The sequence below is a fragment of the Strix aluco genome, chromosome 7 (assembly GCF_031877795.1).
Source record: "Strix aluco isolate bStrAlu1 chromosome 7, bStrAlu1.hap1, whole genome shotgun sequence".
NCBI lineage: Eukaryota > Metazoa > Chordata > Aves > Strigiformes > Strigidae > Strix > Strix aluco.
The window spans coordinates 31,915,630-31,937,962 of NC_133937.1; the positions used below are offsets into that span (position 1 = coordinate 31,915,630).

Below are 22,333 nucleotides of genomic sequence, written 5' to 3' on the forward strand. Positions count from 1 at the left end.
CATTATACTGCAACCATGGCCTTGGCTGAGAAATACAATGTCATTGCTGGAAAAGCCACTTTCCCTTGAAGTTCAAAGACTGTCACTACCCAAGATGGTTGCAGGCAAAAATCTGGCCGATTGTAAGAGCATCAGAACTGTCGATTCCCTCCTCCTTTGGCGAGAAGCCCAGACAAAGGTTCCCACTGAGAGCTGTCAGCGGGATCAAGGGGTTCACTACGAAAAGGCAGTAGTTGTGTCTGCCCTCATGGCTCCTTCATGCCTTATGTCAGTCGTGGATGGAAGTTGATCAAATATCCATCCTCGTTCTCCGGTTCATACCCATCCCACCTCCTTCTCTGCTGCAAAGCTGTGACTGCACAGAACAAATGAAAGGGGTAATATTTGTTTTTCTGCAGTAGAGGCCACTTCACAGCAAGTTGCAGGACAATTTGCACAACTTAGTGCAATTAAGTAAATAGGCCAATTCCTACCAATGCAGTTTAATGTTTGAACTCCTGTTGTGCTTTGTTGCAAAGTGTGTGTATGTGCAGAGATAATTTTCATCCCTCTTGCTAATCTGTCACACCAGTTTGAGCAGCTACACTTTCTCTGGAATTACTTCTGGTTTGCACACATGTAAATTCACAGCCTAACCCTGGGTTGTCGCCTTTGTGCTGCCTCTTTCTCCACCTGCTTTTGTGTTTTAATTATTCATTTTGATTGTAATACAGGATAGCAAATGTATCCAAGACACAGCAACAGTTCAACTGCAGAATGCCCTTGGCAGCTGTAAATAATTTCCCTTGAATTTGGGGTCGAATCTTCCTGGCTTTATTCAGAAAGAATCACCAGAGATTAACTGGACATTTTTGTCTGAGAAAGAGACATAAGATTTTGTCCCGAGACCAAGAAAGCTCATGGTTCTGGCATTACTGTTTGAAATCTATTACATTTCATTAATCTCTCTTTCTTGAGGAGTTGAAATGGAAAAATGGAGAGTATCATGCATCTGCAGCGTTTAACCTTGGTACAAAGCCTAATTAGTAAAGTTTTGATGGTTCTTTGGAGGAATGAAGCTTTGGTGAAGTGCTAATCGTTATGATGATGATGACAACAAAGGTGAGGTGAAATTAGGATATTTTGAATTTCAGCCATTTTTCCACCATTTTTTCTAGGAGCCCTATAAATTTAATTGGTTCCACAATCAGCAATGCACTGGTAACCGTATGAAATGTTTCTCCCACTTCTTTTTTTCAGGGTTTCTTTTTTATGAGCCTAAAGTAATAAAATTTAAAATTACTCTCCGCAAATTCTTCCAGCTTCGTCCCCTGTCTCTGCGGACCTGCTACGAACAGGATCCAGCGATTTTATTCCCTCTTGAGAGAGCGCACAAAGTATCGGTGTCGAGCTGCAGCAAGGAGTCTGTTTGGTGAAACCAGCCCCACAGCCTAATTTCTTCTCCCCCCGTCTCGCCTCCCTCCTCCTTTTGTTTGAATCCTGCTCCTGGTTGGGCTCAGTATTGCACCTCGTCGGAAGGACAAGATCCTCCTCTGCTGGCCATGAGGAAATACGGCACGGCAGGCGGGAGGCCCTGCCTTCACTGCCCCTGCCTGCACGACCTCCTGCAGCCCCTACCCTGCAGCCCCCAACCTGTGCCCCCCCTCCTAACATCCTCCTTCTGCATCCCACGTCCTGTACCCCACATCCCTCATCCTGCATCCTGCATCCCGCATCCCCTCACGGCATGGAGGAAAGGGCGAGCTCAAGCGGGCAGGGGGGAAGGAGGCGAGTACACCACCATGGAAAGATTCATGCAGGGAGCCAAAAGGCTAAAATTTGGCCTTGTGCTGGCTAGCGGGGGTGAAAAGGCTTCAAAACCAGTGTGGTCTGGTTGAGTGGTCCAGTGGACCTCAGAAGGGAGGAGAAAAGTCTCCATACCAAGAGGTCAGCCCTGCCTGGGGTTTCGTCCCCTGCTGCTGCAGCTTGTGACAGGCACATGAGGGAGAAAAGCTCCAGGAGAAAACAGGACACGGGAACCTTATGGTAGAGATTGGCTTTAACTCTTGGACTCTTCACATCGGGTACTCATGGAGCTTTTGTTCCCAATAACATTTGTACTGTGGCAGCAGAGAGAGGCTTTCATCCAAAAGCAAGAATCAAAATTTGGGACACAACCATCCTAGAGTACAAGCCTCCACCTGCTCTGAAGGATGTTACTGGAAACCTGCACATATTCTAGGGCACCAGTTTATTGCAAGAGGGAGTTTAGAGTATCTGCCCTTTTGCAGTCAGCTCTGTCCATAGAGGAGCGCTTGGACAGGAGGGGTAGGTGGGTAACCTGGAAAAGAAAGTAGTGTAGCAAAGCCCTAGGTCTCTCATCTTTCTTCTTTTCTTGGTGTGTGAGCCATCCACTTGGGCGTTGTGAGACTATCATCTCTGCTCTACAGCTGGGGGAAACTGAGGCAGAGAAGAGCATGGTGCAGTCACGTCCTGCACTTCGCTCAGTCTGGGCTGACACCCTCTGGCATTCCCATGTGGTGCCAAGGGTTGCCCTGAGTGAAGGGGCAACCTCACTGAAGTCAGACCCTTCTGCCCCCAAGCCCTTTCCAACCCCACCAGGCAAACAGCACAACAGGGCACTGCAGAGAGCTGGGGAGGGACAGGAAATGTTTCTTGCTTTATCCTGCTCCCGTTGCTGCTTCCTTGTTCTTTGTTTCGTCTATTCCTCCAAAAGAAAGGAGTACACTTGCAGGGTTTGTTTGTGTCTGTGTTTATGGATGAACACTACCACTAATTGTAATGAAACAATTAGACCTTTTCTTTATACAGTCTCCACTGGGTCTGGCAAAGGATCTGACGAACCCTGTACCTGCACTCAAGAAACATATACACCAAGGGCAGAGCTTTTACAGCCTTCTCATTTACTGCCATCTCTGCACTCATTCAGGAGGGGCAATTGTGTGAGTGTGTGTGTCCTTCCAGCTGCAAAGGATTTAGTTATGTATGTGTGTGGCTCACTTAAGTGCACCTGGAAAGGGGCTCCGCTGAGCGTTCAGGGGACATCGCTCTCATTAAAGTCAGTGGGAAAGGGAGAGCTGGAGTGTCTGTTCTCCCTGGCTCAAACACAAGAGGGACGCAAACGTGCCTGAAGCAAAAACTCATTTATATATTCCAGATAATATTCACAAATGTGAATTCTGAGCATTTTTTGTCCTGTTTCTTATCCATTGCTTCTGATTCATTCGTTCTTAGTCATAACCAGTGTTAGCTGAGAATGTCTTTCTTCTCTATACCGTTTCTATATAAAATGCACAACTAAACAGGGCGTATATTTACAGTTAATTTTATCTGTGGCAATGTGTAGGTGCACATAATAATCTTGTGTGAGTGTGTGTATGTATGCTGTCTTTATTACATGTTTTAAACTGTTTGGAAATATGTTTTCTTTTGACAAATAATGTGAGAGGTGAAGAATAGCAGCTCCAAATCTCCTTCTTTACACCTGCTGTTAGCACGTGTATTCTCATCATGGGCAGGTAATCCTGTCCGCAGCTGGGATTTAGAGCAAGAGGGAAAGCGAGCTGAAATTGTCATGTGGGCGATGCATCCCGGTGTGGAGTCAGTGCGTCTCCTTTCAGACAAACCTCACTCACGCTCTTCAAAGGCTGAGAGCTGTTTTCTTTCTTCTGTTCCCTTTTGTCGCTTGCCCTTGATCGCAAGCCAAACAGGAAAGGCTGGAGCCCCACATCGGAGATCGGACACATGGCATTTCCTCACGGGAAATGCCAGAAATGTCCTTCTCCATCCAAAGGTTGTTGACAGCCTTCCAGCTTGGAGGACCAGATCCCTCGGCTGCACCCACTCCTGGGCCGTGCTGTGCCACCTGACCTCTGCTCTGCCCAGCCGGAGCACATCCCAGCCTCCTGGCGCGTGGCCTCTGTTGGTATCTCAGAGAAGTTAGACAAATAGTCAGTGTGTGGTCATTTAATAAGCAAAGAGGCAATTTAACTCATTCAGGACAGGTTTTTCCCAAAGCACACCAGCCCAGTGGCTTGGGCTGGATGCTCAGAAAAGCCAGAGCCCCCATGGGGGTTGTTAGGATCAGTGGACATTTTAAAACATTTTGTTAATCTTTTAGAAAGAACTCTTAAAATACAGCCCAGCTAGCTCCGAATTGGGTAACGAGCTTATCTGAATGTCCAGAACTGGGGGCAATCAGAAACTGTTCTGTAAACCAAGCTTCATGCTGGCTTTTGTTTTTCCAGAAACTGACTCTCTGCCCTTTTTTATTTCATGCAGGCTTCCCATTTCTTCTTCCTGGCTGACCTGCTGCATGGTAAGTGGTTTCCATTTCTTCATTTTAATTTCTACATACAAAACTGAGAGTCTGGTGACCTGGTCCATCAAGAGCCTTCACTAGAGCCCAGTGCTGAATTTTATTAACTTCATGCACAGCTTTGCTGAGCTTAAAATAAGGCCTGTGACCAAGTAGGAAGTCTGTTTGACTTCAGAGAAGTAATATGGTGAGCACTTTCAGACTTCCACATGTGCCCTATGTTGGTGCAGGAGACAACGCTGTATCAGGTCCCAGCCAGGAGCGAGTCTGGCACACTGGAGCCCAAAACAAAGGTGCAGCAGCAGTACCAATTTGCAGCTGATCATGGAGTACTCCTAGACCACACCTGCAACTCACAGCTCTGTTCCAAACCAGGACTTTTCTGCCACTCTGTGGCTTCACGTGCTCAACACAGCTTTGGGGACCCATGGGTGACACAGTGGGTCATGGGCCGGAGCAGAGGTCATGGTGCTGGGCTGCAAAACTCACAGAAGGATAAGCAAAGAGTCTAACTGTGCATGAAAATTGAAGGTCGAATAAATGAAGGCTACCTTTCCCTTGCAGCATACAACTAACTGTGGAACTTATTTCCACAAGATTTTGCCCAAAGTGCAAGAAGGTTCAAAAAGTGTTTACAAGCTCATGCAAGTAAAAAAATCATTAAAGGCTATGTAGCATTAAGATGTTGATAAGTGAAAGGCTGTGACGAATGTTGTGTGAGGATGTGTAGATTGTGTGAAGACATGTACATCCTTTCACAGCCTACTTGATCCACACAGAAGCCTATAGTTTTATTGATAAGTTTAGTATTTTTGTGGGTAAGCCCTGCTCATCCTTTTCTTGATTCCAGTGGCTCTTATATCTGAGTTTATAATTTATAACTAATAAAGCATTGCGTTAATTTTGCTCATTTTCCTGCAAAAAGGAGTGTGGCTTGTACTATGTACCCATTATTCACTTGCATTCTAGGTCAAACTTGCAAGTCCAGCAGCCTTGTAGCTCATACAGCACTGCTTCTTTCCCCAAATCAATGTCGCTCTTCTAACAAGATACATGCAGAAAACAAAATTCCAAATCATTTGTGTGTCTGAGCTCAGTATTTGGCTTCTGCAAGTATTTGGCCCAGAGTTGTGCACTTGGCTTTGGGATTTACGCACAAGCCTTGTGCAAACTGGTTGATTTGCCTTTTGATGGCAAAGTATCCCCTTCACAATTTCTTAATTCATTCCCTACCTTATGCTTTATGGTCCTTACCTCTGTCCCTCCACTGTCCCTGCAGCCTCCCACTCCCCATCCTCCTGTGAGTCCCCACTCCTTCAGCCGTTGTCATCCGTCTTTGCCCAGTGCCTGTCCCTCTGAGGAAAAGGTGCTGAAAAACTGCTTTTATGTAACAGCCACAAAACTATTTGAAAGACTTGCTGGCTTTGTTGTTAGCTGGTCTTGCTCTTTTCGCTATTTCTTTCTGAAGTCGCAGATACTCCTAGCCACAGCCTGCATGGAAGGGAGGAAATACCGTGAGGTCTCGGCTCTGCAGAAGTAAATGAGGGACATCTCATTATTTAAAATACAGTCAGGATTTCAACCTCATAAAAATAACACTACATTATTCTCAGAGCTGGAGACAAAAACTATTTAGAAAGGTGGCAGGAAAACTCATCCTGCTTAAATTAGGCCAGATTTCAGTCAATCCCCAGAGGTTCAGAGAGCTTGAATAAATGCTGGGTACTTTCTGGCGCTCTTGATGTGTGTTGGCAATAGGCTTTAACTTTGCACATCACTCATCTTGACAACCGCAGTCCAACAAAGTTACCTCGCAATTCAGGTCACTCGATGGCATCCTAATGCATCACTTTCCCGTTCGGAACATTAGTCATGACTTGATCCAGCGAAGGTTTTGAAAACAGTGTGACTGCCGGCATTGGGATATCTGTTCTCTTCGTAACAGAGAGCCTGTGTAAGCTAATGAACAAGGGGATATTGATCAGAAATCCATCGCTTGATTGACAGCTCTTGGCAATGTGAAAAACTGCAGATGAAAGCTTGAGCAGTTTAAAAGATCACCCAGACCTCAAAGCTGATTTGAAGCTTTAAAAGTCAATCTCTGCCTATCAATTATGGGGGGATTTTTTTGTACTACACAGAGGAAAGTTATTCTTTGAAAATTTGCATGCAGGATGCCTAATTTAATTTCATGTAATAGTCACATTTCAGTGACAAATGTCAGATCACTACTTTTTTTAAGCATGTTAAGGTTTTCCAGCACTTGCAAAGAATGAACACTCTAATTTAGTAATATGTTTAAATCAACCAGTGTATCGGAATTTGTGTGTTAATTATGTGCTCTGATAAAAAAAAAAAAAGGTGGTTTTTTTGCTTTACTAAACCTATGGCTTGTTATGAATAATTAAAAAAATGGAATGGGAGCACTTCTTAAATAAGAAATGTGAAAGCCAAATATTTTTTAGTGTCGAAGCAATGATAAATAAGAAGACATCTTTTAGCTTGATGTCATGTACCCAAGTCAGGGGTTTCTGTTCTTCGCTCTTCACTGCTTCATGCAGCTGGGAAGGACACAGCGTAGCTGGGAGATAGGAAGCATCACTCACATGACCTGTAAAAGTTATTTCTGTTTCACAGTTTCATAGAGAGATGGTGATGGAGAAAGCAGGGACGCTGGTGATTTCTCAGATCTCACTTTCACGTCACCTTGGCTGGTCTCCCAGCCAGGCAGTTCAGCTCCCTGACTCCCACTATTCACACAGTGGGCCAGGGCACCCAAAAAGTTTTGCTGATGTTTTTTGAGCCCTTTCCACATGCTCCCTTAACTTCATGGCTTGGTCATAAAGTTTCATTTAATGTTAATTGCCAGCCCATGAGGGCGTTGCTCAGTGCTGCCCACTTGACCTCAGCCCTGGCCACCCAAAACTGCCTTCCTCGAGGGCTGCTGGGTGTCAACCTGGCCTCAGGTGTGCATTAGCCTGTCCCAAAACTGCCTCGGGGTCTTCTGCCCCATCAGTGCAAACAGGGGTTTGTGATCCTCCGCCTCGCAGAGCCACCAGAAGCAGACATCCTGCAAAACGTGAACTGCATGTTGGTTTTATCACAGAAATGCACTTAAAATAGTCCATAATGGGTCAACAAGTAATTTCATAGGTGTCAGTATTAAACGATTAATTCATTGCTCAGAAATGATGCCAATGTAATAAAAAGAAGTGACAGTACCATCATTTCTTAACACCATACTTACACTGAGCAGTTAGTTTAGAAATCATGGTAGATGTTTCTACAATGGCTTAGCTATTTGTGCTCATTCAGAGCACTTGTTTTTCCTCGGTTGACTCAAAAGAGTCCTTACCAACCTCTGTAAAGCACGCCGGGTGTGTTTGCAGTCTGCTTTTGGAAGTCATAACTCCCCTGTTCATCCTTCGTAACTTTTAACAGCTGTATCTTTTCTGTACAAAGGGCTACCCCATCCCTCAGAAAACTTCTTAAAGCATCTGTGGAATAAAAGTCAACATTACCCACTAAGATTTTGAAAATAAACCGGGAAAACAAAATCAGAGTCCTTCAGACAATTCCCTCAAATTCAAGTCCTCTTGCAAAATCTCCCCTCTGATAAAGTGAGCTTGCAGGCTGCATTTCAGGCAAAACCATCTTTTTGTTTCTCTTTCTTAACTACACCACATTAAATTTAATTTTGTTCACTATAGACAATGTCCTTATCTTCCAGCGAGATCCTTCTGTTCCTCAGCAAGGCATACACTTCTGCAACACTTGCACACTGTCGAGACTCAGCTCCTGTGGAAATAATGAGCTGAGGAAAAGGAGTCTTGACTTGACATAGCAGTAAATGAGGTGAAACTTTCCTCTTTTTTTTTTTTTTTTGGTGAGAAACGAGAGTTGGCATGTAGGAAAAAAAAAAAAGAAGAAAAAAGACGGTTCTATTTTAATATGAAATATAAAACACCCATTGTACAAAAGTGGAATTTCTTTTTTTTTCAGAAGCAAAGAAAGAATAAAGATGAAGGCTGCAAGTGAATGAATGAGGAGAGAAAACTAAGATAATGCAGTTGATAATCCGTTCAAGGCAGAGCATTATCCATGGGGCCATCGGTCCGGCCCTAGGGGAGAGCTTTTTAAAATGTCTCTGTACGTAGCTTAGCTTTGCTCATTACCATAGTTTGTCTTTGAAACACCGGAGTGGCTTCCACCGGCAGCAGCCGTACCTGTGCAAGGAGCTGCCAGCCCACTCTAATCGACCAACTCCCCCAAACGAGGAGTGGCAGAGCTGCGGGCCCCACCGGTGCCAGGCTCCCCAGGAGGACACTGCTGGGAGGCTGCAGGCTCGGCTGAGGCAAGGATGGGCTTTTCTGTATGTGTCTGCTGCGCCAGGCCCTCACTCCTCAAAAGGGGTTTTGTGGATGAGAAACCACATAGGTGTGCAGGTGCCTTGGGCCCTCGATCCCCTCTGATTGCCCTCAAAATGTGTTTCTGTGTCTCCACACGCAGCAGGCACCCGCGTGCTGGTGAAGGTCTTGCCTCGTGCTGCAGCAGCGGTGATGCTGGTGATCAAAGCAGCTGGGCCATGAAAACCCCTTCTCCTTGCAGGAATCTAAACCTCTTTTTCTCACTGTGCTGGAAACAGCCATCAGCACCTCCCCTGGCTGTGGTGCCGCGCGGGGGGCTCATGTCTCAGCTGCCACCACAGGACAGGGCTCCAGCGCCCTCCCAGAGCGGCAGCACGGGCAGGGCTGGGGCTGGTGGTCTGTACTGGTGGCTGTGCTGGGCACGGGGTGAGCTCTGCCCATGCCAAGGAAGAGCTGAACAGCACCTCTGGTCCTCGAGATGATGCGAGCTCTGGACCCACTGACATCCCAAATGAGCTGAAGGAGAAAAGGACTGTCCATCCCAGGGAATAACTTCTTTCACACTTTCTCTCCTTCAAGCAGTTTTAATTCCTCTGTTCTTCCATCCTCTTCTCAACCCTCCCTGCAGATGAGGCTGACGAATACGAGTACTACGATGAGTACATGCAGCCAGAGCAGGACCCCTCCCTCCAGCAGCAGTCTGTGGAGGACCCTGACTGGTTTGAGGCATTTTTTGGCTACAGCGATACCAAAAAAGGTACCTCTGAGGGGTGGGCAGGGAGACGAGGAAAGAGTAAAATCCCAGCCCTGCGCTTGCAGCGTGAGCGTGGCAGGCCTCGGCTGCCAGCCTGCTCTCGAAATGCCTGCATCAAAGGGATGAGTTAGGAGGATTGTTTGCAGTGTTCTCCTTTGTATTTCTCTTGTAAGGAGTCTGTGTTTTATCTCCGGGTTTCACAGGATGGATTCTGATCATGCAGAACATTTCTGATTGCTACTACAAAAAAGCACAGGCTTATTTGTCTATAGACACTGTAAGATGTAATTGCTGTTTTCATGGGATATATGTTCTGTATTTATGCTGGGAACCAAATGTAGAGCAGGTTTCCTTTTTTTAAATTTTTTTCTCAGTTGCAGAGTGTTTTCTTTTCTTTTCTTTTTCTGTTTTGCCAAACTTCAGGAGAGCAGGAAAGGATCCTTGAGATTGCTCAGGGAACACAAAAGGAGAGACAGGGAAGTTGCCTGTAACATCCCCTGGGTTATCCCCTGGTACAAAGAAAGCAGAGCTGGTATGTGGTTGTCCCCAGTACCAATTGCTCCTGGCAGCCTGGAGTGGAGTGGAGAGGTTGGGTGTGGTGTAAGGAGCAGCAAGCAAGTGACTCTCAGCAGGTGCCTGTTCCATTGGAGCAATAGCCACCCAGGGATATAATGGTGGTGGATGGCTTTTCCGGGGGAGATTTATTGTCCCATTGTGACCAGGGCAATATGAAATCCAGAACCCTCCACACCAAGTGCTTGAAGCTCTGGTCTTAAGGCATCTGCTTCTGACATTGACATAGAGTTAAATCTGTCCCTGAGGAAAGGAAGGGACTTGCCCCATTACAGCTCCATCGTAGACGTGGCACAGGTTGCTGAGGAGCTCCAGACCCAAAGCCGTTACATCTTGCAATAAGCTCTGCAGCAATTCATAGCTGCTCCTGTGGCTGACGCATAAGCTCAGTATGTGTTATACGAGATGCTGCGCCCAGGAAGGCAGCCTTCTGCAGTCAGAAAATGCGAGAAGCAGCAGCAGGTGATAGAGATGGAGAAGCTGAAAGTAAAACTAAAAGATCTTCATCCTTACCCCAGCAGACCCATGCTCCTCCAGCCCCTGCAAGAACAATGGTAGGTGTGAAAACAGAGGAAGAAACTTCAGCTGTCTCTGCCCCGAGCCGTATGCTGGGACTACGTGTGAGAAGGGTAATCATTCTTTTTCTGGCTTACACTCCTTATTTTGGCAAATAATGTTACTGTTACAGCTCTGTCAACGGAAGCAAACACAGGGCTTTACAAAACTACTGTTTGCCGGGCTGAGTGTTTTGGTAGCCCACCACAGTCATGTTCATAGGTCTCACACTTAGCTCCTCATCCAGACCAAGGTCTGTCTAAAACAGTATCCAGTAAAACAGACCTCAGGTGTGCAGAGAGTGCTCCTCTATCCCATGCCAGGTGGTCAGTGAGGAGATGCTCATTGGACCTGAAGATTTTTTTGCCACAGATAGATACAGTGAACAAGAAGGGAAATCCCAAGTCCACACCAGCCAAATGAAAGCCTCCTTGAAGCATCAGGAGAAAGCATGTCTTCCCATGATCCCTGCGAGGGCACAGCTCTTGTGTACACACAAATGCTGATGAAGTACTTTGTATCTCTGTTTCCACAGTGAAGGACACGTGTCTGGAGAAGAGGTGCCACAGAGGAGACTGCCTGATTACATTAACCCCCCCATATTTTCAGTGCAGCTGCAGTCATCCCTACAAGATACCTGACTGCCAACGAGGTGAGCACTCAGCAGGGCACTGAGTGGATTGTGGTGGGGACAGCACAGCAAGGTCGTCTCACCATAGGTGGTCAGTGGTGGGAAATCACATGCAGCCCAATGCAGAGGGCGATCCTGCCCTGGTCATCCAGCCTGAGTCTGCTACAGCTCCCATCCATGGAGCTTGTTAGTGATGAGTCACGTTGATTTACAGGGTGGTGGTTCATTCACTGCTAGAATCCTTAGAGATAAGCATTTTTCAAGAGTTCATAAGAACTCAAGGCCAACAGATTAAGTGGGAGTTCTCCCCAGTTTCCATCAGGCATGCGAGTGGCTGTATAGTGTTCAGCAGAGTGACAAGGCTGTTCTTTTTCCCACATTGACAGCATCTGCACCGTGCAGGCCAAACCCTTGCAAAAATGGAGGTATCTGCATAAGACACAGAATCAGATCAAAATTCACCTGCAAGTGCCCTGAACGTTTCAGAGGGAGATTCTGTGAGATCGGTATGTCACAGCTCCGGGGGAGAGGGTAGGGGCAAAGTCTCCAGACAGCCAAGGGCTGGCTTCACCCTGCAGCCAGACTAACTGATGTTGTCACCGCACCAAGCGCCTGACTACACGCGGGGCACTGGCCTCCTTGGGGAGGAAGAGGCTGACTTCTGCAGCCACCCTTGGCAAAGGGACTCAAAACAGTTCCCATATGGATGTTTTCTGTGTGCGCTTCAGCGAGGTCCCACCAGTATATAATGAGAGAGCACACGTTTCCCAGAGGTTAGCGTGTTCCATGGGGAAGGAATGTCGGTCTTTCCTTAAACACTCAAAAGCTGATATAGTGAAGATTCATGGCCAGTTGCCTGTGACTCCCCGGGATGAGGGGACAGCCACTGATACATGGATGGGTGGCCAAGGGCGTGGGGTTATGCCAGCCTGCGTGGAAAGCCTTCCGCCTCTGTAGCACCACCATGGGCACCACACACTTCCAAGGAGAAAGATTTGTTTCTATCTCTTTTAAAGAGAAAGACTCCATGTCCCACCACATGCTCCACATTGCAGGTGACTTTTCCTCCACCTCAGCTACAGGTTAGGTTCACAACACCACAACCTTCCTTTTGGCACATCCATTGCCCTAGCATGATAGCAGCTCTGCGCCCACTTCTGTCTAATGCTGCTGGTACCACTTCTTGCCCAGGCCACTGACGGACAGATTCTGCTTTGGCATTAAGACACCTCTTAGCTGCTAGGTCTTTACCATGCAAAGAGGTTTCAGGCATTTGAAGTCAATCAAGCTTCAAGCTGGACAGATGTTGGGACATTACTCTTATTTCTGGCCTATATAGGAGAAGGGATATAATTACATGACCCAGTAGGCCTTTCTGATCCTCCATAAAATGAATGTAGGGCAAGGAAGGGAAGGAAGAGGAACCATATTGGGCAAGGATCAACACAAAAGACATCTTCATATAGGCATTGTCTTCCTACAGGACTGGATGATTGTTATGAAAAGGCCTCCTCTAAGTACAGAGGAAGAGTGAACCAAGCAGAAAATGGCAAAACCTGCCTGCACTGGAATTCCCACATTCTCTTGGACTATCCTATTAATGCCTTTATGGAGGATGCTGACTCTTACGGCATCGGTGAACATAACTTCTGCAGGTAATATTTTGAAGAAGCAACTGTAGAGGTCTGTATCAAAGAGAGCACTGAGGACAAACTGCTCATGAATTTGGCAAACTGATGGTGATAGGAACTCACATCTTTCTAGACACTGCCTGCCTATAAAATACTAGGGTGTTAAAGGTACATTCCCTAAGCCACTGTACTGCTGTGAGGCTTCCAGAAGCAGCCCACATTTTGCTGAATCAGTCCCTCATTTTTCTTAGGGTTAAAATAGGTATGGGGATAGTAAAATGGCAGAAGCCCCACTCTCTTATCTCAGGCATCTTTGTCAAATCTTAGAGTATCTTTGGAAGTTTGGCTGTCATATGGGAGCATGAAGCTGCTCCCCTAAGAATCCTCAGCACCTTCACTGGCTTTGTGGAGATTTCCCCATTCCCACTGGCTGATGCTCTCAACTGTTCCTTTCAGGAATCCTGATGAGGATGAAAAACCCTGGTGCTACATTGTAAAAAATCACAAAGTGGAATGGGATTTCTGTGATGTTTCACCCTGCTCAGGAACAGGTAAAGAATTAGAAGTTTGGCAACACGTGGGCGGTCCAGAGCAGCAAGTGACTCCCTGTTACTTAACTCCTCCAGTCTGATATTATCTCTGCGTTATACATCTGCTGTCTCTTCCAATGCAGCTGGAGAGAGTCCATGGCCAACAGACAGCCCAACAGATCCACCTGGATCAAATGAAATATTCAAAACATGTGGACAACCAGAAATTCAAAGTACACTCAAGAGGATCTATGGTGGAGCTAAGACTACAGCTGGCAAACATCCCTGGATGGCATCTCTGCAGACAAAGACTTCAAAAAGGAGTGGACATTTCTGTGGTGGAGTGCTAATTAAAGCATGCTGGGTTCTTACAGCTGCACACTGCATTGGGTAGGTGCATGTCCTATGCCTACGGTAGATAAACATATAAAAATTAGGATGCTTATTAAAGACAGTTTTGAATCCAAAATATTTGCAATCCAAATGATTGCTGTGAATCAAATTGAAAGGAAAACCTATATGCGAAAAAATGAACACATACATGAAAATATATATATATACTTGAAAACTGTGTTTGCTGGAATAACAAATTAAACTTAGGCCTCACTCACCTAAAACGAGCTAAAATAGTTGTGTGAGAGGAAAAAAGGAGGAAAGTAACAAGGTTTTGCAATGTATAAAAGAAGGACTCCATGAAAATTTGTGGAGATATTGGGGTACCATAAGCAACATCACATATTGCATCATAATTAAGATCTCCAGAACAGCCAAAATATGTATTTTGCTTTCAATTTTTTATGTGACAGCTAGCTTAGAATATGACATTTCCTTCAACATTTTTGTTGAATAGAATGGAAACCACCATCCTTGGAAACTGGTAAATCACACTCTGGAGGTCATTCCAGCACAGATGATTTTAAGTATGCCCAGACAATGGCAAGCAATTGTACTCCCATGGCTCCATGAGTTGTCATTCATCATCATAGACACAGTAATGGACTCTGTGCACACTGCTACTCTGCCCTAAAATGCAAAGAAAACCATGTTCATGCAGATTTAAACCACTTTATTTCATGATTGCAACAAGCTGAGAGCTCATGTATTGTCCAACACCACCACTTCCCTGACTAATCCCTTCTCCCTCCTAACAATCTTAGGAAATCTTCTGGCCATGCTCTGCAACAAGAAGCAATATTTTGACTTCCAGATACTGAAGGTGCAGGTTTTCACCACCACTAATAGACAATGTCTGCATGTAATTTACTTTTTTTTTTTTCAGACAACCAGCAGAAAATCTCCAAGTAGCCCTTGGAAAGCAAGACCTAGAGAAGAAAGAGCACCAAGAGCAAATATTTGATGTGGAGAAGATCATAGTACATTACAAATACAGAGAGAAGAATGATGTCCCATACAATGATATTGGTAAATCCCTTTTACTGAATATTCATATGGTTCACCTCCAACCTCAGCTATTTGAAGCACCTCTCTCCAACTAAAGTCAGTGTAAAATTCCCATTGAGACTGTATTCTGGAAATAATTAGGCCAAATTGTGATTTAGACCCATTTGAATCTTTGGGATGTAAATTGTGATGGCCGGGCAGAAGTCACTGTGTTGGAGGAGCAAAACAACAGGGACAGGTCTGTCATGTGGTGAAAATAGCATGTCAGGTATATGCAGCTGTACACTGGGTTGTGTCACAGACTGGTAGTGATGGTTACGGATTAAAATTAGTTACATATACTTCTCGTTGTTGTTACCTTCTCTCCAGCACTACTTAAACTGAAGCCAGTTGATGGTCGCTGTGCAGTGGAAACAAAGTATGTGAAAACAGTGTGTCTGCCTGACTTCTTCTTTCCTGTTGGGACTGACTGCTTCATTTCTGGATGGGGCGTGACAGAGACAGGTATTTGTGGGTTAGCTGGATTCTCATAGGTACTTTCATGGCAAGGTGGGCTGGTACTTTTAGTAGCATTTGCCAGACCCAAATGTGGACCTAGGCGCTTAGTGAAACCAAGAGATGGAATTCAAAACTAAGCACAGCTAAACCCTGCCATGGAAATTACTCATTAGCAGAAATTTCCAACTGCTAGACCAACCAAACCTTTCAGAGTTCTGAAAAAATCCCTGACGCATTTTTTTTGCTTGCACCTGACACATCATGTCATGGTTTCATCTGAAGCCAGCAATAGAGGCAAGAAGGTATCAAGAGAGAGGCTATTGTATAGTTTGTGTGTTTCAAGACAGGACCAAGAAAGACAGGAACTTTTACATGGTTTTCCAGCCCATTGGGTCAGATAAAGCTTTTCAGAAGCATCTGGATCTTCAGATGCGTTGAAAAATAATAAAAAAAAAAAAAACCAAACCTTTTCAAGTTCAACCAGCTCTATCCAAAACCTTTCTTGCCCGCGGTAAATCCTAAGGGGAGAAATTACTATGCTTAAAAAAAGATAATGGCAATTTTCTGAAAAATGCATTTTCTCATGTTCTGATTGATGTGTTGCTGTAAAGCAGCAGAAGGAAAATGTGTCACTGAGGCTGCAGTAGGTGTCCTAGTGCTTTGTGACTGATACAGCCTGATACGATACATAGGACCAAATTCTCCCTTCTGATGTAACTCTCATTGAAGTCCACAAGAGACAAGCGTGTTCATTTGATCAGAATGCACCAACAGAATTTAATGGACATTTTTTAAAAGTTCCAAATAAAAAGTCTCTCTTAAAAAGGGTACAGGGTATTTTATTTTTTTTTTCCCAACAAAGAATATCAAGTACCCTGTACGTGTTCAAACTAGATGACTCCTTCTTTGAGCAGAGCTATTATTAGCATTTCAGGAAATCACTGCAGAAATGGAATATTTCCTGAAACTCAAGCAGAACCAAACTTATAAACCACCTTTAATTATCTACAGATGTAGTGCTTTGAAACTCTGGCTATTGCCTTTAGATGTCAAGTTATGTCTTTAGATTCACTATAATTAATCATTGCCCTTAAATATTGTATGATTTTCAGTTTTCATCTGTTTCATTAGCTTGCGTGTTAAAACATGTAATGGCACCAGTCTGAGAAGTGCTGAGCAGCTCGAAGTCCCATGGGGACCCGTGGGAGCTGCATACAACCAGCACCTTTGAAAAGCAGGATTAGAGGGGTAGAGCTGATCGGAGCCAAATCCTGAGTACTTGACTTTGCTTTTATTCAGGCAACAACTTGGTGTCCTGAGTGAAGCTTCCAGGCTCCAACTCTAACCTTTATAATTTCAGGCAGACACTTCTTTTCTTCCCAGGCTAGCACATGCATCCCCCTTGCTCTTCCCCCTTCCCATCCAAACAGCAAGAAAGCTCATATTTTGAACAAAGACAACATGTAACAGGATTGGGAGGAAGGTGACTCCATTTTTTTTGGTGCACATCCCATAGATGAAGGATCCCGTCAGCTGTTAGATGCCAATGTCAAGCTGATTTCGCAGAGGAAATGCAATGCACCCAGAGCATATGATCACATACTGGATGAAAGCATGTTTTGTGCAGGAAATCTTCAGAGACCCGTAGCTGATTCTTGTCAGGTCTGTTGCTTTTTCTGTATTTGAACACTAATTTTTTGTGTAAATAGTCAGGCTGTGCAGAGTAATAGCTTTGGCAGGGTGCTACATATGTATCTGTTTCTCCCATCAGTGTATTTCAACAGCCATCGTATTTCTTCAGTACAGTTTGAGACGTATATCCCTAGAGCTAATGTTGTCACTGTCAGCCACAGGCAGATCTATGGAAGCTAGAGACTTGCCTGGAAAGTTTGGCTTCTGAGGCAGTTTGTCACAATAGCCTGAAAACTTGCCTTTTTTCTCTCGATTTTATTATGGCCTCTACTATGAGCACCACTTCTAATCTGATTTTCACTATATCAGAGCTAAGCAGGGAAAGTCAGGATTGATATTTCTTTTCATTACAGCTAGTGCAAGTGTGAAGCAAGTTCATATTTATACCGTTGTAAGATAGGGAAGAGTTTGAACACTGCTTCCTAAGGTGCAAACTACCACTGCAAGCATACTTTCCAATAGAAATCATCAATAAAACAAAAAATGAGACCAACCAGCTCAGAATAAAGTTATTTTGAGGGGTGTGGGAGAGATCAAGTATTTTTATTTAAGCCAAAAATCACATCTTTATCTTTCTGAGCTCAGACTCTGAATGCCTGGTGCTTTTATGCCTGAGAAATTTCATGTGACCTTGTCAGATATACATCACAGACTTGAACAAACAAAAACTTAGATTCAAACATCTGGTATCATTTGACCTGGTTCCAGAATTGCAAGCCTACTCAGGGACTGAGCAGCATCTGATGATCCGATAGGAAACAAACATCATTACAGCTTCAAAGTCTTATGATGGGAGAGAAGCATTCTTATTTTGGTTAATGTTTTGCTTCATGTTTGGAACATGTGTTCTTTTTCTCATCAGGGAGACTCTGGAGGCCCACTAACTTGTGTAGAAAATGGCTCCTACTATGTATATGGCCTTGTGAGCTGGGGTAAGAAGTGCGGGTTAAAAACAAAGCCAGGAGTTTATACCCAGGTGACAACATTTCTCAGTTGGATTAAATACAAAATTCAGTCTGAGTCAAGGTCACTTCATTAGAAGACATCTTTGGAATGACAAATGGTAAGCTTGAGATATTTACTTATTTTTATCATTTCCCCAAATTCTGCAGGCTCAGCTGCTGCCACCATTTCCCTCTTCCCCTCATGCCCCTGTCTAAGGTGTGTTTCTTCTGCACTCATCAGAGCCTGACATGTCAAAGATATTGATGTGGACTCCTAAAGCCAGTATTGTCTTTCACATACATAAAAATCATCACGTGCCTATGTTTGCAAGACTGTGGCCATTGGAGTTATCTAAGGAGGGGGGATCAGGCAGGAAAATTATTTTTAAAAGAACTTCTGTAGGGCAAATAACCACAAATTCCATCAGTGACGCATTCCAGAATGAAAAAGAAAAAAAACCTTTCAATATTAGAATTATCCACTTTATTTCTGATTAGAGGATAATTACTTATTACACTTCAGATCTACAATGGTGTATGTGTGTTTAACTTCAATACCAGTGAGATCTAGGGGGTATTAAATCTCACTGAAAAATATGGGTCTAAAGCTATTGGATAATTCTTGGTTTTTCATAAGTTTTGCAAGTCAAAATGTGTTAATTTTTGCCCAATGATTCTGCACAGAAATTTGAAAAACAGGGGATTGGTATTAAATCAGGATATAAAGTATAGACATGTTTGTGAAGTCAATTCCTCAAAACAGTAATGTTTTCATGTGAATTCCATGGTTTACAACCTTTTCTAAGCAGCTACCTAATCTATCAATAGCTATCCCTATTGTGATAAATTTTAACAAACTAATTCTGATTTTTTGCTTTGGAAGATTTGAAAAAGACTGAAGAGCTAATTGTGACCTGAATACATCCTGTTAATCAAGAACAAATACTCTGTCTGCTAAAAGGTGTACCCTTGGTTAGTCAATGATAACTTTGCTTCCACTGGCCTTTGTCTTGTTCATCTGTTAAGCCACCTGAATGACGCTTTTGTATTCTCTTAGGTCAATGGTGCAAATAATCCAGGAACATAAAAACCTCCAAAGATTACAAGCATAGAATGAGATTCATCTGATTTATTCATTACAAATTATTTTATATTCTACCAGTCTGGTTCATTCACCTGTAGTACAAAGCTGAGCCTGCCAGTCACCTAGTATTAATTTCATTTACAGCTTTAAATAAATATCAAATTCTGTAATACATACAGCGATAAATCACAAAGTATCCACACAAAAATAAAATGATCAGTTTTAAATTGCAATGTTTAAGTTGCTTTTCAAAATCAAAAGTTCTTAGATGCCATCTATTGTGCTTCCCAGAAAACAGGAAAAGCTACAGGATTTGCAGGAAAATATGAAAATCTATTTGTGTTATGTCACGTTTCTGTTTACTTCTGATACAGCATTTTTCTTCTCTTGACTTGCAGAATTTCTGAAGCATCAGGGTTGACCGTGACCTGCTGAGATCCTTCTGTCTCCGATTGGTCCTGTAAAATCAAACCCAAGTAAATTGTGAGGACAGCCAGTGGACAGGAGAAGGTTTTAACTATTATTCTATAAAAATATTTGCATATTAAAAATTACAACAGCTGGCAACCAAATGAGAAAAATCTAAATCACTGCTCTGCACTGAGCAAATCTCTACAGTGGAAAAGTGCAAAAAATGGATCTGTTCACATAAGTTAGATACCATGCATATGAAAGGACTGAATGTTCTCAAGTCCTAATTTCTAATTTGAGCCCTAAATAAAGAGCAAACCAGCAAACACCTGAGTTCCAGGTGGATTGCACACCTGTAGATTTCCCTGGGACCATCAGATCATTATATGTCGGGCTTAAGAAGATGTTGCCTGCAGTCCCCACTGCCTGAATTACTCACCAACCCATAGTTATAATTTATTTCCTGAGTAACTTTTCAGATGGGAATGTAAATCATGGGTATGTCCTGTTTCTCTTGGGCTGGATTATTGTTTGATTTGTTGCCAAAGTTAAAACTTAAATGAAACAAGTATTTAAAGTGCAGAGCTTCTCTAGCATTGTAACTTAATGCTTCCTAACTGTAGGGGCTACAAGGTCCCTGTATGGACTTCTCCTCTCTTGTGCTGGGACACTGCAGACTGGGAGTCATCCCTGTGGAGGCAGGGAGAAGGAAAACCTGGAAGATCCCAGCTTGTAATTTCTTGAATCTTGAGCTGGACAGAGATGGAGGAGGCTGGAGCATTCCCCCTTTGCAAAAAGCCTCCCACAGTATTAGGGAGCCTCCCAAAACACACATTATGCTGTTCAGAGTCAACACTGAGCCTGTCAATACACTTGCCAGTGGAGATGACATGGCAACACATAATTACACAACACATGGTGTCTTGCTGAAATTAGGAAAAGAGAAGGGGAGTTGTACAGGGAGTCCCTTCCACCTCTACTTCTGCTTTCTGTGGAGGTACCAGGACACCTGGAGATCTGACAACATCCACAAGTTAAGGAAAATACATCCCATAGTATAAGCAAATCCTATCCAGTGGCACTTCCTAGTCCCTGCAGGAATTCCTCAGCCATGACAGTGTTGAATTCTCTTGAGAGGTTCCTTCAAATTAAGGTCTACACAAAGCCACAAAGCTTCGTGAGGGAAGTATATATATTCTGCTCAAATAATGGGGAGAACTGTAGACTTCAGGGAGCATTCAAAAGCATTAAACAGGATGTGTGCCTGTCTGCCTTCTAGAGAGCAGAGCTGTTGGGATTTGTGAGAAGAATGCTTTACTCTACTTACAACTCGAGGTCCACGCTGAGCAGAAGCACCCTGCAATCCCATTTCCCGAATGTACGCCAACTCAGCAGCTCTTCTTGCCATTTCAACTTTGTGAGAACCTGGGGGAGTCCAGCCAATGCCCCTGAGCCAGTTCAAGTCAGACCTGTATTTTACCTGAGAGAATGAAACATACACCAATGTGTATTATTCTGTTTGGCTCTAACAAACCACATGCCCTGGGTATTCACGAAAGAGCATACAAAAGCAACACAGTCGATAATAAACAAATTATTAATTTTCAGCAAACAGACTGTAGTTCTTTCAAGAATGTGATTTTGTTGATAGGTAAGGTCTGTGTAGCACATTGCCACACACAGTTCCTAGCACTTGGAGGGACAGTGTAGCTCAGCTATACTCACATCGCTCTGCAGCTTGTAGGCCTGCTTTGCATGCTTCACGTTTAGCTGCTCAGGATCACAAGTGTATTGATGCAAAGGCTGCCTGTAGTTAACACTGCTTGCAAGCTGCTGGCTTCTCTTAGCATGGAGAAATCCTGGCTGGTTGAGGTGACTCTGGAACTGTGCCCTGTTTTGGGCATATCCACTCCTGTATTGGTTCTCACTCTGGAGTTTCCCCACTCTGAGGACATGCCTGATTTTGGGATCATCATTTGCACTGAGGAATCCAATCTGCTGGCCTCTGTCTCTCAGGAAGGCTTCTCTGTATTTGTACTGCAGGAAGTACAGAGGAAAATCTCATTTTCACATTCAGATTACCTTCAAATTCTGTTATGAAATAACTTACCCTCCCCTAGCCATCAATCATGCTTCCTGTAGTGCACAAAGACCAAGGGTTTGTTTGATAGCAAACTACATCTCCTAATCTAACAAGACACTTTAGAAGAATGCCCTTTGTGTTAATTTTTAAAGGAGTAGAAAGACTTAGGGAGACCAAAATACTCATCTCTCAAAAGCAGTAAGAGGTCCTTTTATTGTTGCACCCTTGGGCGCACCCAATACACAGCTCAAGCAATGAAGCTCCTTCATCTCCAGCTTCCTTGGCAACTGTGGTCTTCTGTGTTGAAAGGTGACCCACTTTATTCTAGACCATGTTCTAACTATTCATAGCCTAGTACTTATTTTATTTAACTACATCATAATATGCCTCCTTTCTAAGAATAACTCTTTGATGTGAAACAGAGCAGACTGGTATTGGACATTATTAATGGGAGCCCTTAGTTGGAAATCTTTGCACTTAACCAGCATTTTGTTTCACTGGGTCACCAATTTTCCAAACCCAAACAAGGTTCACTTACGTCAGAATTCACCCATTTTTACAGGGTGGGGTGGCATGGGAAGAGGGTTGGAAAGTGTTTGAAACAGAACAATTCTTACATCACTAGCAATCTCTCTTGAAGCCTTTGCTGTCTGGAATGGGATGGCGTCAATCCTAAAATCATAGCCAGATGCCCTTGTCTGTTCCCAAGATGTTTTATACAATTTCTGTGTTGAAAAGAAAAGAACAAAACAGTCATTTCCCCCTGCAGTTTCTTAAACGCAGTCCCATAACTGCAATAATAAATGTTTTACCCTACTGGGCTTATTTGTATCAAGAGTCATCAGTACCGTCTCCAAGGTT

The 22,333-nt window shown here is 43.9% G+C and overlaps 2 protein-coding genes across 2 annotated transcripts in view; one reads left to right on the plus strand and one right to left on the minus strand.

The window, feature by feature from the left end:
• Window positions 1–94: 94 nt before the first annotated feature.
• HABP2 (hyaluronan binding protein 2) lies at window positions 95–19,550 on the plus strand. The gene is made up of 15 exons (XM_074831648.1): window positions 95–122; window positions 1,240–1,376; window positions 4,282–4,318; window positions 9,314–9,442; window positions 10,531–10,641; window positions 11,103–11,219; window positions 11,585–11,704; window positions 12,682–12,853; window positions 13,286–13,380; window positions 13,503–13,749; window positions 14,639–14,781; window positions 15,130–15,264; window positions 16,775–16,920; window positions 17,813–18,013; window positions 19,377–19,550. Exons 1-14 carry the CDS (start codon window positions 95–97, stop codon window positions 17,987–17,989), a joined length of 1,794 nt encoding a protein of 597 aa, XP_074687749.1. The 3' UTR covers window positions 17,990–18,013; window positions 19,377–19,550.
• The window catches only part of NRAP (nebulin related anchoring protein), a 53,163-nt gene continuing 49,838 nt past the window's right edge, over window positions 19,009–22,333 (minus strand). Inside the window, exons 39-42 of the mRNA XM_074831310.1 lie at window positions 22,090–22,197; window positions 21,115–21,426; window positions 20,717–20,869; window positions 19,009–19,436 (exon numbers count right to left, since the gene is read on the minus strand). Coding sequence (XP_074687411.1) covers window positions 19,338–19,436; window positions 20,717–20,869; window positions 21,115–21,426; window positions 22,090–22,197 — 672 coding nt within the window. The 3' untranslated portion in view covers window positions 19,009–19,337. The remainder of the gene's footprint in view (window positions 19,437–20,716; window positions 20,870–21,114; window positions 21,427–22,089; window positions 22,198–22,333) is intronic.

What these genes read in the sequence shown, in the direction of transcription:
- HABP2 (XM_074831648.1), top strand. Translation starts at nt 95, where the DNA reads ATGGTTGCAGGCAAAAATCTGGCCGATT. An exon ending in AGGGAGATTCTGTGAGATCG is followed by an intron (nt 11,705 to 12,681) that starts GTATGTCACAGC and finishes GTCTTCCTACAG; the next exon opens with GACTGGATGATTGTTATGAA. An exon ending in TTCACCCTGCTCAGGAACAG is followed by an intron (nt 13,381 to 13,502) that starts GTAAAGAATTAG and finishes CTTCCAATGCAG; the next exon opens with CTGGAGAGAGTCCATGGCCA.